General features: G+C 37.6%; 1 protein-coding gene across 1 annotated transcript in view; it reads right to left on the reverse strand.

The window, feature by feature from the left end:
- Positions 1–3,078: 3,078 nt before the first annotated feature.
- The window catches only part of LOC128862373 (uncharacterized), a 51,858-nt gene continuing 41,582 nt past the window's right edge, over positions 3,079–13,354 (reverse strand). The window contains exons 2-3 of the mRNA XM_054100953.1: positions 4,640–5,290; positions 3,079–4,560 (exon numbers count right to left, since the gene is read on the reverse strand). Coding sequence (XP_053956928.1) covers positions 3,631–4,560; positions 4,640–5,290 — 1,581 coding nt within the window. The 3' untranslated portion in view covers positions 3,079–3,630. The remainder of the gene's footprint in view (positions 4,561–4,639; positions 5,291–13,354) is intronic.

A 13,354-nucleotide genomic window follows, 5' to 3' on the forward strand; every position in this document is an offset into this window, starting at 1 on the left:
TCTGGACCATCTCAAGGCCATAGTCAAGACAAAAGGTGGTCATATGGAGCAAAAGTAAATTGATTCTTAATTTTTTATTATTTTTAGATATTTTTTACTTTAAATTGAGCAAAAGTAATTTTCCAAACTAAATGTATGACCTTTTTAATTGGTTACACTTCGATCACTATCATCCTTGGCCTCAGCTGTAAAAACCTGTTCACCATACTTGCAACTGATTGCAATATATATTTACTTTATAGTTAGTTACCGGTGGTCCTTTACGAAAGAAAAATAGAAGAAAGGATTGCCAGCTAATTTCAAACTTAAGTAAATGCTGTAACCCAAGCAAATATGGGCTGTATTGAAGATATTTAAATATTGAAGTGCACAGACACTCAAGTGAAATACGGCCATGCAAAGCAGGGTGGATTTTTATGGTTGGATGCAGTGCTTCAAAATTCTAATATTCTAAACCAACCACTTGAAATAATAATTCCCTTAAGTGGTGCTTAATAACCCGGTGTTGCTTGTACTTTAGAGAGGGAATGGATATTAAAAAAAAAAAACAAGCAAAAAAATCGAAACAATCAGTGGTAATTTATGTGAAAGAGTTTAAATGGCACATAACACCCCCATCATTGGTACCGCTAAATATACGAACATAAATTTGCCGAAATCATAAGAAGTGAGCATAAATATGTATGGGGTTTTCAATATGAATATAATATTACTATATAATAACTTTTGCATAACCTAATCGAAATGATTAAGAGCCTGGTCAATAGCTTTACACAAAATTCGTCACAATGTGAACTGAGAGATTCCCAATTCTTCGAAACGGCATGACACCTACGAATATATATACATACTATAAATTCATTTAAACGAGTGGGTTCACGTAAAACGTGTGTATGTTAAGGGTGGTCAGATAGGACGTACTTTTTCCAATAGGGTTTTTTGACAGATCACGCATGACTACCGTCAAAGTCAATACATAATTTTGTTCAGTATTCATTGACATTTCATCAAGGAAAGACCTCAACAATATTTGCAAATCGTACAATTGTATTACGAAAATCGACGCTCTGTGAAAAGTGTTCATTGCGCGATCAGACCAACTTATGGTGTACAGCGATGACAGCCTATTTTTTCTTAATGGCTACGTCAAGTAGGAATAGCCTCACCACCAAAAGCGTAAAGTTACCTTGATCTGGGTCCCGGAACATCGGAACATTGCAGGTAACGAAATAGCAGATGAACTGGCAAGAGAGGGGATCTACCATGAATAACGCTCTTGTGAATGCCCTGCCCTATGGAGGGACATACTGTTAACCCTGGGCCAACCGCTGTTCGAGAGTCTCGAACAACTGTCTGGCTTAGACGTCAACAACCTAATAAGGTTCTTAAGCCGCACAGACTGAATATAGTCATGCTGTAAATAACCGTTAAACAAGTTGGTAATGAGGATGTGACAACAAAATCGTGCGGACGCGCTAGTTGGATTCTGGAAGAATCACCACCTTAACCAACCAACCAATCAACGTCAATAAGCACAACTCCCTTATTTGTTTGGTGCGAGTTATGGGCTGGCAGAATCATGGGACAAAGACGATAATGGCGCAATGCAACAATGAAGGGCGTATGATATCGCGCCGTGATAAACGACTTTTGACGCTGCAAACTTAAACCAGTGATCTCTCAACATTTGGTTTCAACAAGACGGTGCGACTTTCCATACAGCCCTTGAAACAATGGATTTACTGTGTCGTCGTTTCAGTGAGCAATTTATTGATATCACCTCTTTCGTCACGTTTTTGTGGGGGTATGTAAAGTCTAAAGGCTTTGTGGATAAACCAGCTTCAATTGAGGCATTGGAAGCCAACATTACTAAAGTTATCCACGAGATATCGACCGAGGTCATCCAGCGAGTCATTCAAAATTGGTGTTTACGGATGAGCGATTTACGTCGGATTACACAGGCCAACAACCAAAAAACTTTTTCGATAATTTTAACTAAGGTTTTAAGGTTTTTTTATGCTGAAAACGAATATGACCTTGAAAATGCTCCACCACGTTAGGATTTTTGGCAATTTGAGGTTAAAAAGTCAAAAAATGCAGATTTTGGCTATTTTTTTAATTTTGTTTTGGGCATGGTAAAGTTTTTTTTTAATTTTCCACAACGGCATCGCAAAGTACTAGTCCTCAGCTTTAAAATCCATTTTTTTAAATATTTTTACGATTAATATAAAAAAAATAGTCTACTCAGCCTTACAATGGAACCCGCAAGGCACTAGAAACAGAGGGCGTCCCAAAATGACTTGGCGTAGATGCGTTAACCAGGAATCCAAAAAGCCATTCAATGAATTAAAATTCCTAGCCAGCAATCGGAATATGTGGAAATCTTTTGTAGATAGACTAAGTTCTTAGTACATATACCTATATGTATTGTAACACCTGAACATGTCAATAATAATAATAATAAAAAAAGTTATTCTATAAGAAGAAGATGCTAAACACTTTAATGACCCATACTAGGAAAACTCTTTTTAATTCATTAGCAACTTAAAAATTAGAATATGCTTCAATCGTCTAGTTCAAAGAAAAGTCTGAGTTGCTGTGTTTCTCTTCGAACTGGATTGTAGATGCATTGATTACTCGAACACGCTGGTTTCAATTCTCCACATAGAATGTTATGCTTTCAACCGCTATTTTATTTTGACATTATATTTTTAACAGCTTGAGTTCACTATTATCCCTTAGCTATAATATCCTGCAATCTGTGCCAACTACCGCAGATTAACTGATTAAGCCTAATTCGGGGCCAACTGGAAATAAATTGGAATTAAATAAAGTAATCTCTTGACGAAAGTATTCTGTATTGAATTTATTCTCGTATTCAAAATGGTCGTAAATGCTGTTCTAACAATTTTTGCGATTTGCTTCTTTTTAAACGTGCAACTTCAAGAACAAGTTTTTTGAGTTTTTCCAACCATGGTTGAGGATACCTCAATTGGCCGTCCTAAGCACTGAACATCTGCAACTAACTTTTGTCTTCACCTCCCATATATCATTGTTCTTTACTGAGCAGGAGCCCCTGTAATTTGGTGATTTTCCATGATCTGCGATGTGTTTCCTTGCTTGGTGAGGAATTAAAACAAATTGTTTGGTGACTTTCTTATCCGGTATTGTATTAAATCGTTAAATAGTGCAAGGGGGAAAAACATACCCTACTTCTCTCCACTCCCCAGCACGGTCATTCCCAGAACTTTAAGACATCTTATTATTTCTTTATTGATTATTTTTTATTTTTTTTTTAATATTTTTAGAATCGGTATCAATATTTAGTTTGCTCCGAGGTTATTTGCTTGCATTAAATACTAATATTTCTTATATTAAATCAACATTTTCAATTCTACTTATAAATTTAATAACACGAACGCTTAAATCTATTCAAAAATTCGATGCTGTACAACGTTGAGTTAATCACAACACTGCCAATTTGCGAGTATTACAAAATTTTTTTATGCCACGCCTATTCTCATTTCACATATTCTTGCACAAACTGGTGAACGACCATAAAGCGCGTAATGACTTTAAAACTCTTCCTTATAACTAATTCCGCTGCTTAGACTTTCGGAACTTCTTCATTCAGAACTCATTGGCTTCGCTCTGCCAGTCTTGCAATAAACCCAAAATTTGCAACGACTCGTACGTATCGAAATCATCGGCGCAACGCAAGGACCTCATATTCAGTCCCATGGCTTGCGTGCACTTGCCACTCATAGCGTATGCTTTGTTGTTGTTGTTGTTATACTCGCGTGGCAATGCCAAAGTCAGCGGCAATTGTTCCGCCATAACGGAATGATGCGTGACCAATGCCTTTAACGACGTAAATTGCTTCTTGGCGCCTTTCAGCATATATTGGTTGTCGGCCAGCGCCACGACGACGAAGTGCTTCACCTTCGTTTCGGCGCGCAAGCACAATTCGTAGGTGCGCGATTTGCGACGCAAGAGGAATGTGCCGGGTGCCGCTTGCTGTAGGCGCTCAAGCGCGGCTTTGGTGGTGATGCGCGGTTGATACCAATTACTTGAGAGCAATTCGTCGTCGTCAGCGCCATTGTCGCAGTTGCGGTTGTAGCGCGCACTGTGTTGTTTTTGCTTCTGTTTCTGCTGGCGGTTACGTTGCTTGGGGGGACTGGATTTCTCGCTTATCAATTGACAGCAATCGGAGATACCAGCATCTGAATCATCAGCGATTTGTTGGTAATCGGAGTCGGCTGGCTCCCTATCCTCCTCTTCCGGTTCGGTGGTGGAGTCGGTGTATTGGGTGATATTTTGCCAGCAGTTCAACGAGATCGTTGATTTTTGTGGACTTATCGATTTTTGTGGTGTACTGCTTTGGCCGTGATTGCTAAGTGATTGTTTTTGCTGCTGTTGTTGTTGTGGTTGTTCGATAGGTGCATACTGCAACGTTGCCAACGCGTCTTCAGTGTCGCTCTCCAATGGGCAAGTGCATTGACTACTACAATCACTGACATCTTCCTCATCGGCATTGTAGGAAGAATCCAACATGTCAACCTGGGTTGAGAGCGGAATAAAATGGAGATTAGAAATCCAAAATTCGTATTTCTGCTGTCTTCAGTGCAAGCCAACTTACCTCATCATAATCACTAGTGACATCCTCCTCGGTGTCGCTCTTACAATGTGTTGCCTCTAGTTGTGCTGGCTGTTGGTCTTGTTGTTCATGTCGCTGTTGAAAGAGTTTCCGACGCAAAAAGTCCTTCATACAATCATATACTTTCGGTCTTTTGCCAGCACTAACGAGCAGCTCTCGATCTCCGCCTGCGCTGCAGCATTGATACTGCTCAACTTCGGGCAGATTGCCAATCATTGTCAGTCGGCTGTAATAGCCCGAAGAGGCAGTGGTGTTGGTCGAGTAGGAATTGGAGTAGGAGTTGGATTTTTGTGATGAAGACGTTGACAAGTGAGTGACACAGTCAGCATTTGTTGGAACTGGTATTGTTGTTATTGTTGTATGCTTGTTTGTGCCATCGGCAGACATTCCAAGCTCTGGTACGGGCATTGTGTGGTTGGTAGCTGGCAAAAACTTGCTGCTCCATTGTTGATATTTGCGCAAGGCCAAGTCTATGCTTCGACTTGTCATCGTAGTTGCAGTTGTTGCTGTTGCTGCCTGTACTGATGGTGTAGTGGAAGTTGTGGGAGTCGTTGTGCCTTCAATACAATTGCAAGCGTAAGCCGGATACAATTCAGTGTACGTTGGACAATTTGCGGCAAATTGCTGTTGCGGCTAAAATAAAAATGAAAAAAGAAGAATAAATGCATTGAAATTTTCGGTTTCTTCCAAGTTTTTTAGCGTTTAGTGCTACAAACATTTCTTTTAATGGGTTTCGTATTTCTATTTAAGCGCAATTCGCGGAAATCGCATAGAAAATTACCAATTAGTGGGTACTATAATATTTGAGGGTTTGCCAAAAACCGGCAGGGAGAAGTTGTAAAAATTTAAAAATATTTTTTCAAACGTTCGCAATTTAAGGCTCTAAAGGAATGTATTTTAGATAGGAATAACCGTTCTGACTAAAGCCTTTTTGAAATAATTTGGAACCAAGAGAAGACAAACAACCATTAAATAATTTAATAGCAGGATATGTGTATTTGATTAGTTCGAAGATGTCTTCCTCTTTGGGCGAAATATAGCTGACAAAAGCAAACTGTATTGTATACAAAATTTTATTTCAAAAAATGGATAGCATTGCCTTACATCCAGATTTTCCTATTTAATATTCCTTTTGAGATCTTGTTAGGATAGGTTAGGTTGAAGCGTTTCTACAGTGAGCGACATAAGCAGGGTTGCATCCCATAGTGAAGCCCTATGGGAAATTTGTCCTTATCTCTTTTAAAACCAGTGTGTACTTTTTAAAAGAAGAAGAAGACAATTTTAGAAGATTTCTGATTTCCACAGTACTGAGAGCTTCTAAAATGGTGATTAGAGCGGGAGAATACCACAGGAGGTACGTGATCTCTTCCTCGTCTAGACAGCTTCTGCAGAAGTCATGTGTTTGCATGCCACCTCACTGGTCGTATCTGCCTTTTAGGTAGTTCTCCATTATAATTGAAATCAATACGCTAAGGCTGTGCGTATTTTGGATTAGCATTTAGAGAGGGGCGTTTCTGCTACTCTTACAATTTTCTCAAAGATACGGAGCTTACAGGTCTGTGCCTATGTCGTTGTCTGTGTACTCATCATCATCATCAGTCAACTTAGTGCCAAGTTTCGCTAGTTCATCGGCCCTGCAGTTACCCTCAATGTCACAATGGGCAGGAGTCCATGTTACCTGATCTCGTTAACAAGACATAAAAAACGTTCCTTAGTACAGAAATTGTATACCCATGCACAGTAATATAGCTTTGTTCAGGTAATGGTTTTTTAAAGCCTAGCGAAATCGGCATAAAATATGTCAGGTAAACAATGTAATGATGCAAGTAAACAAACGCTCCGGCTCTGAAAGTTTTCGATTGGGTTCCAGCTGCTGGTAGCAGAGGAAGAGGAAGATCGCCTCTGCTTTAGAAAGATTAGGTGGAGAAGAACTTGGCTTTCACTTGGTGTGTCCGGTGTGGGCCCGTTAGGACGAGAAAGAAACGACTCTGCTTTGTTAAACTCGGCCAAAACCGGGTAAGTGGTTATCACGCCAATCAAGAAGAAGAAGAAAAAGATGCATTTATTTTGGAGCTGGTCTTCTAATTTTCTGAAAATCGGTTTATTTGCAGGATTGAGTATAATAAGAAGATAACTGAAATATTTTTTTAAATATTTTATAATTTTGAAGTTTATTCAATATTGAAAATTTTGTATAGATTTTTTAAATGAATTACCTTCGGATCTCTTTAACCTTAAATTTTGTTTTTTTTTGTTTTTCAGAGGTATTTCCTACAAGGTCCATCTTACGAAAAACATAGTATTGGATCAAAATGTGTTTGTGTAAACGAATGTTCAATACTCAATAGGAAAGAGAGTGCCGATTTTTAAGTGATAGCTGAGTCATCTTAATGCACGTGTTTACTACATATATAAGTGTTTGTGCCAATGTATGTGTTTCCCTTGTCCTACATCCCCCATTCGTCCACTTTAAACAGCCAGCATATATCACTAAAATAATTTGTTTTATAAAATAACAAATAATCTGCAGTCAGTCCACTCAAGATTATTACAATTCCTTAGGAGCCTACATTGTCCATACATACACGCATTCACATTTATGTTGATTTATGTATGGAAGTATTTGCAAAACTACCTACCTCCTGCCGCCTGTTACGCCTCATTACAATTTTTCTTTGTAATTGTAGTACTAACATCTTGAAAATGTTTTGTTTGATGGTAAATTGTCATTCCACAAATATATTTATGTAAGTGGATGGAGTGACATTTGTCGGTTTGCTAAAATTCCAGTATTCACAATGGCCGCCTTAAGAAAAACTACGTAATTGTCGCAGGCCATCAAAGCAAGGAACACCTACTTTTTTCACAGAAGAGCTACCACTGATTTGGCATATTTCACACACAAACACATACAAAAAGGCACAGTTTGCAATCAAACCCTGCTGAGTCGATGGCAAAAGCAATTCAGAGCAAAAAGAGCATTCGGTTTAATAATTTATTGAAGGGCGAAAAGTTGCTAGAGCTGACGTCAGATTTTTTCTTTTTCGTTTTTCTTTCAGCGGAAACTCATTGGTGTGCCACCGGGTTGGCTGTATATGCCATAAATGCGTCTTCAAGAATGTTTGATTTTGAGCGCTGAGTCATACGAAATGTACTGCAAATTTAACAATTTGAACAGGCTTATCTAAAGCATAGCACACTAAATAACTATTGTAATATACAAAGATATTTTCTGCGTTTTATTATCACGCATTGTTAGATTTTGGAATCAGGGTACAGGATGTGGGGTATACATTTCATTAACCAATAAAATATTTAGTATAAGTCGTTGATTGATAAGAGTTTCTGAATGTCAACAAAATATTTTCCTCAACAGCGACTGCAAACCTGTTAGGTAAACACGCGTTCCCAGCGGCGGAAAGATTGGGTTGTTGTAGTTGGCTATTATGGGACACGCTCATAGTTCACTCTGATATTCCAACAGGGATCTTCCAACTCATTAAAAAATTGTCTACCTAAAGCTGTATCGGTCTTTTTTGGACTATCCTAAGTAACTTTGTCAGAAATAAATAGAACAGGACAGTGACACCGAAGGTGCCAGATTTCCGGTTCTGCAGAAGTCATATGCCTGCACGCCCATCCTCTGAGCATGACTGCCTATTAGACCATACCCCGTTGTAACGAAAATTAGTTCGTTGAAACTATGGAATGCTTATTTTGTCTTAGCAGAGGTTCTGTGCATTTAGCATAGGGGCGATTCAGCGGGTGGGTTCGTTATGGCATCTTTCTTTCGTTGTTCTAACAATAAATCAGTAAGAGGATGCATATGTCATTTTCAGTGTACTCATCAGTCTGCTTGGTGTCAAGTATTGCTGGCTAATAGGCCCTGGAGTTCCCAACAAGCACGGCTAAGGTCGAGACTAAATAGTTTAGAGCGCCGGTATATGATAACAGCTAACATAAGGTCTTTTTGCCATTTCCCCGCTCGCTATCTCTATGCTCGAATAACTTCCCGAAATGTGCATGCGAAAGCAACAATAAAGTTATCAAGTAAGAGTCGCCACTAGCGAGTATTGTTATGACTTATTCGTCTTGTATAACTCACTAACTTACAAACACATGTAAATTAAGGCGGCTCTATTTCCGCGCTGCCAATACGTTTCATTTATACCAGTGGTCTCATCTATTCGCTACTTGCTAACGCTTGGCGAAAATAAGAGGCATATACTCGACTTCTAAATCCAAAAGAGAAATAAGTCTTCATTACCCCGTATACACTCTATTACCTACACAGGCACCCTGGAAGAATTCAATGAAAACTAAACAATATATACATATGCCAGGGCTCATTGTTGAATTCAAGCCAATACTGTCTATATCTGTTTGTAAAACTCATATAGCTTATTAATCGCATCGATATTTGACGCAACCAGGACGCAAAGGCATTTCTAATCATAAGGCAGGTTATGATGTGAGACTTCAAAACCGTTGAGAAAAGACTTTACCTCCTCATCCCTCCTCAGTAACTATTGGCAAGTGACGCTTGTACTCCTTTCTTATACAGTTTAGACATGGCAGAAAAGACAGTTTTTGATACCAGAAATAATTAATACCTTCGTCATAAGCCAGAAAACCATTTCTACCACATCAGAGATAATAAAAAAAATTGTAAATACTATTCATTTGATATTCTCACTTTTGTTTATATGTCATTTTTATTTCTGTTTTTCTCTCATTCTCTTTGTTCATGCTTGTTTTTTAAAGCTTCGTTTGAGTTTCGAGAGTCGAATGCTCCAACAAATATTCGGGTGAGTGGTTATCTACAACTTTGCTGTTTCGTTAGTATGAATTCTAGGTCAAGAAAAAGTGTGATTCCCAAAGATGAGTTGAACTAACTACATCCCACGAGATGTATGAGTATAACCAGCCTCTTACGCGGTAAACCATAATTTCTCTTGTTGCTTAGTTCTCACTTTTAAATACAAAGTTGTTGTGTGTAATGGATGTGCATCATTTGGTTATTATATTTACACATATTTTTGTTCTAATAGCTCTGGAGAAAAGTGCGCTTCTATTTACTAAAAATTACTCTTGTTACAAAAATAATTAGTTTATAAAGTAAATGCTATTATAACGACGTATGCATCCATTTAATAAGCTAGTTCAGCAACCAATCAGGGTCAGCTCAATTAAGAAATAATAACAAAAACAAGCAATCTTCCTTGCATATAATACTCTACGCGTTCAACACACACACGGCAAGGCAAAATAAATTTTATAAATTGAATTTAGAAAGTTCGTCTTTATCATAAAACGTATACTGTATGTACGGTATTGGTTTAAACTTAAGCACACCTTTAACGGTAATGAGTTTTATTGCCTTCGAATTTTACTTACTAATACATTGCAGAGATAGAATCTTCACACTGGTCAGGCGCAAAGTTTAAATTTAATAAATAAAAATATCGAAAAGTGAAGAAAAAAAGGAAGTGTGCTATTTTTCGGAGTTAAAAAGTTGATATTTGAAGTATACTGGATGAAACGAAGCTAATTCGTAAGTGATTCAGCTGGAGAGAAAGAGCAGTACCAAACTAACAGAATAAGTGAAATGTTTGTTCAGATTTGGCGAACTGTTAAGTAACAAACTTCCAAAGTAACGAAATTGGTGTACATATCCCTAATACAAACATTTGTTTTTTGCAAGGGTAGCAAGTAAGTACCCAAGCCAATTTAAAAATAAAATTAGCAATGCATCAGTCAATTGAGTAAAAATTATCCAATCAACAGATCAGCAATTCCTGGATTGAATTTAATGTTATTTAAAGACAGACCACATATCTTTTTACATTCCGGGGAGGGTCACGCAATACTTTGTAACATAAACGCTCTTGGATCAGAAGTACCATTAAAAATTATTTCATGAGCACTTTGAACGCCAACGGGCAGAAAAAAACTTGTTTTTAGGTTTTATTTAATAAGATATTTAATAATATAAATATTTTTATTTATTTCGATGCCTTTTCCCGCAAAATACAAAGATAAAAGTAGTCATGTAGTATAAGTCACCGGTGACTGACAAAGCGGTCAAAGTGTAAAGCACCAATTCAATATATGAATCGCAAAAGATTGCTCAGTAAAAGTATAGCCAGAGCAATTCCGGGTAAATGACAGGTAAAACATACTTTCATGAAGTTAAAGCCCAGGAAAGTCAGGTTGGAATTCGCAAAAGTCAAACCGGATTGGAGTTTACAACTAGAAATATTCTCATAGAATCCGGCGTATACGAAAACGAAGGGATTCTCCCTTGATTTATTTTTTAAATTTGGGCTATACATTTCTGTACAAATATTCAATGCTTAGTAACTTTTTAAAAAAAGAGTAATCAATTTCTATTTTGCGAGTTTCCAAAAAAGTTCTCCACAATGAAGAAGGTTTTTTATCCTATCAAAAATGTGATTGTGGTAATCTAACCGCTTTGTTCTTTCTAATTAATTAATTTACCATAATTAAATTGGTTTAAAAATAAAAAAATATATAGGAGAGCCTTTTTCTTCTTGATAGGCGCGATAATCGCTTAAACGATTTTGGCCGAATTTAACAAAGCGCGCCAGTCGTTTCTTTATCGTGCTAACCGGCACCATTTGGACAAACCAAGTGAAGCCAAGTACTTCTCCACTTGATCTTTCCAACGTTGAGGAGACCTTCCTCTTTCTCTGATACCACCAGCTGGTAGCGCTTCTGTATCCATTCGGAAGCCATGACCTAGCCAGCGGAGTCGCTGTATTTTTATTCGCTTCACTATATCTATGCCCTCGCAAAGCTCATACAGCTCGTTGTTGCATCGTCTGCTCTAACGAAGGAAATGAAATCAGGAAATTGATATGACTGAAGCTAAATTTTGAAAACACATTATTCTGCCTTAAGCAATTTTTTGGATGTGCGGGCGTTTTAAATAAAATATGCCTTTATTCTCTCTTTTCTTCTCGTATACAAACACAATGTTAGCAGCAAATTTGCTCACTGCTGAAACATCGTCTTATTTTAATTTTTGTTCTTGGAGAATTAGAATTAGTGTTCTTGGCGATTGAGTGTGCTTAAGTTTTAGCCACTACTGTACATGTACATATACTCATATACATACATAAATAACTAGGTATAGGTGAATGTGCAGCCAGTTGGTTGACAACCTTTGCTTGCGGCAATTAACAACTGACACTACTCTTCATATGCAACGCATGTTTCTCATAAATATAAGCAAGAATTCGGGCACAAATGTATAATCACATCATGTTAACTTAAAAAGGATTCGGATATATCGCATAACGACCTATATAAGTACATAAATATTTGTATACAGATCTATTGGCCTCTGGAGACGGTCAATCATTGTTGACAAGAACTTTATATGTGTGCGTGTCGGCTGATTGACGCTAATATCTAAAATTTTTGATTTTCATCATTCAAAAGCCGACAACAAGTATGTGTGACACGACGACACCCGACCGCACTAACACACACAAAGCTCAGTCAAGCATGCTGTATCGTCTCCAGAGGCCATATGATCGCATATTCGGCACATGTTTGCTGGCACACTTACTTTTTACCACATGAAAAATCGCTCCACTTTCCTTCAGTGAGGAGTGACTTTGGGCTGCCAAAAAAAATATAACTTTTGCCATTTTCGACATACGCTGCAGCTAATATGCCATATTTACTTTTATAGTTTTTTTTTAATTTTTTCAGCACAAACACATTTTTGCGCTTAGTTTATCACTCTCATTATTGTTCTGTGGAATATCCTCTGTGGTCTCACAGTGGTATACTCTCTACAACAACAGATTTGCAACTATGTACCATGCATTATGTTCTTTGCCTCGTTCTCCATTGTTTGTGCTATTTATTTTGTAGTTACTGTTTTTCTTTTTTCCCGCTGTGTCAGTGTGCGTTGATTTTCAAGTTAAATAAAGAACAGTGCACCAAAAAGGATTTGCTGACTAGTTGTAAACGACTGTGAGTGCAAAATAGAAGGAAAACTCCCAATCATCAAGGACAATAATGATTTTTTGTAATTCTGCGACAATATAGAGACTTCAAGTGAATGGAATACATGTTTGAGTATATGGATTTTTGCTATTGTATTAGTTTTATGAAGAGTTAGGAATTATGGGTAAGCAGAGAAAGTACTTTTGGGAATTAGCCAAAGTCAATGTGTAAAATAGAAAAACAACAAGTAAGGAGGTGCTAAATACAGTCCGGACCGAACTTTATATACCAACGCACATTTTAGTAAAATTTAATTTTGCTGGCTGATAATATTTTGAGATTAATCAAAATTTATTACCAAAAATGTATTGTTTTTATCTGTTTGCATACTGCAGCTGTCTGGTTCACTAGTCCCAAATATGATTGACGTACGACGCCATGTGCAAAAATTATAAATCTTTCGACAGGGGGATTAACTTTGCGCCATTTTGCAGCTGCTAACATCAGACGGATGAACGGGACATATTTTCTTAACTTAAAATAAGAAGGTGATAGAAAAAGTGTATTCAATTGGCGGTCGCTACTCGGCAGACAGTGAAAAAGCTCCGCATAAAAGGCGCATCGAAGTCGGCGGAGAATTGTATGCCCCTATATTTCTGGGAGAACATCAAAACGCACACTACAAATAGGCGGAGGAACTCGGCCTTAATGCCT

This window comes from Anastrepha ludens, chromosome 4 (assembly GCF_028408465.1).
Source record: "Anastrepha ludens isolate Willacy chromosome 4, idAnaLude1.1, whole genome shotgun sequence".
NCBI lineage: Eukaryota > Metazoa > Arthropoda > Insecta > Diptera > Tephritidae > Anastrepha > Anastrepha ludens.